This window comes from Condylura cristata, unplaced genomic scaffold (assembly GCF_000260355.1).
Source record: "Condylura cristata isolate star-nosed mole 26May11 unplaced genomic scaffold, ConCri1.0 scaffold00021, whole genome shotgun sequence".
Classification (NCBI taxonomy): Eukaryota; Metazoa; Chordata; class Mammalia; order Eulipotyphla; family Talpidae; genus Condylura; species Condylura cristata.
Window position 1 is genome coordinate 16526854 of NW_004567122.1, and position 1850 is coordinate 16528703.

A 1850-nucleotide genomic window follows, 5' to 3' on the forward strand; every position below is an offset into this window, starting at 1 on the left:
TTGGAGGCCTCTGAGGTTTAATAGGGACTTTCCAGCATTCCAGACTGCTGCCTGCATTGAAACTCTGAGTCACCGTCTTTGGGTTTAGGGCACTGGCAACAATTGGAACCCTGGGCCAGCCAGCCTCTCTGTCCTTCCCTCTAAGCAGAAGCCCATGATGAGTCTGGCCTGAAATCAGAGCTAGAGCTAGAGAAAGACTTCTTTGTTCATGGAAAGAGTCAAGGCAAAGAAGGTTTCCAAAAAATTGCAAGAGTCTTTCCACCATTCTAAAGAACCCACCTTCCTTATCAACCAAGCCGTGGTAGCCAGGGACTCCCTTTCCAGCCTTGTACCAGAAGCAGAGTGTGTTGGTTCTGCTGAACAAATAAAAACAAACCATCAGAAAAACAGACCGCGCACGGTGACACTCTCAAGATATCCCAGTAGGAGAAGGATGTCAGAAAGCCAGGCCAGCCCTCCTGTGATCCCATCCCGCAGGCCTGGATTCCGTATCTGCTATATCTGTGGCCGGGAATTTGGGTCCCTCTCACTGGCCATTCATGAACCACAATGCTTAGAAAAGTGGCGCATTGAGAACAGCAAATTGCCCAAGCACCTGAGGAGGCCAGAACCCTCCAAACCACAGCTTCTTAGCGGCAGTGGGTCCTATAACCTCCAGGCGATGAATGAGGCTGCGTTCCAGAGTTCCCAGGCTCAGCTGCTTCCCTGTGACAGCTGTGGCCGCACTTTCTTGCCAGATCGCCTCCTTGTCCATCAGAGAAGTTGTAAGCCAAAGGGTGAGGGCCCCAGAGCCCCGCACCCCAACATTTCTGATGATTCTGCTGGTCTCAAGAAAGCTGCTAGTGGCATCCCTGCCCGACCAAGGACTCTGGTCTGCTACATTTGTGGTAGGGAATTTGGCACCTTGTCCCTTCCTATTCATGAGCCCAAATGCCTGGAGAAGTGGAAAATCGAAAACGATCGGCTCCCCCGAGAACTCCGCCGGCCACTCCCACAGAAGTCCCAGCCCCTTCCAGCTGGTCAGTCCAACCAAGAGTGGCCAAGTCAAGCTCAGCTTGTACCCTGCCCAAATTGTAGCCGGACCTTTGCCCCTGACCGCCTCCTGATCCACCAGAGAAGCTGCAAAGCTCAATCCAGTGGGCCAAAAGTTCAGAATTTGACCTTAGGGAAAGAAGGTGGCCCAAAAGGGTCCACTAATTCCAAGCAGCGGAGGAACTCAGCCAAAAGGGCTGGGAGTGATAAGGTAATTAATGCCACATGAGATGCCTTGGATGGGCCTGCAGGTATGAGTCTGTCTTCAAGAGAACGAGAGAAAACTGTCCCAGTGTCAGTCTTCTCCACCCCTTCGATGGTTTCTTTCATTGCCTACATCCACTTCCCTGTGCCCACCCCAAACCCTCTGTCAGCCACCGGGGCTGTGCCTGTCTCCTGACAAAGTAGACATAAGAACACCCTTGCCGGCTGCTGGACTTAACAGTCCTCTTCCATTCTGCTGCTTAAAAGCGAGATGGAATTCTTTGTTCCCTGATCTCTCACACCAATAATCCTTGGGAGAGTCCATTATTTGGAAATGAGTCATTAATGCTGTGTCTACATTACAGAGATATAATTCCCATTCCAACAGCCAATATTTATTACGGGTTTATTTTAGTCATCTACCTTAGGAATTCATTCTTGGCAATGCTGGGCTATGCCGAATTTATCTTACTAAAATAGAATCTATGTCAAAAACCCCAAATGACTTTAACAATAATTAAACACTGGAGCACTTGAAGAGTAGACTGCAGTAACAGCGTGCTTTCTTTTAACACTTACATGATTGGAGCCAGTGGGGAATTAACCCCCGTATG

The 1850-nt window shown here is 49.6% G+C and overlaps 1 protein-coding gene across 1 annotated transcript; it reads left to right on the forward strand.

Annotated features, from left to right (window-relative positions):
* Positions 1 to 208: 208 nt before the first annotated feature.
* On the forward strand, positions 209 to 1261 carry ZNF474 (zinc finger protein 474). The gene has a single exon (XM_012727824.1). It carries the CDS (start codon positions 209 to 211, stop codon positions 1259 to 1261), a length of 1053 nt encoding a protein of 350 aa, XP_012583278.1.
* The last annotated feature ends 589 nt before the right edge of the window (positions 1262 to 1850 follow it).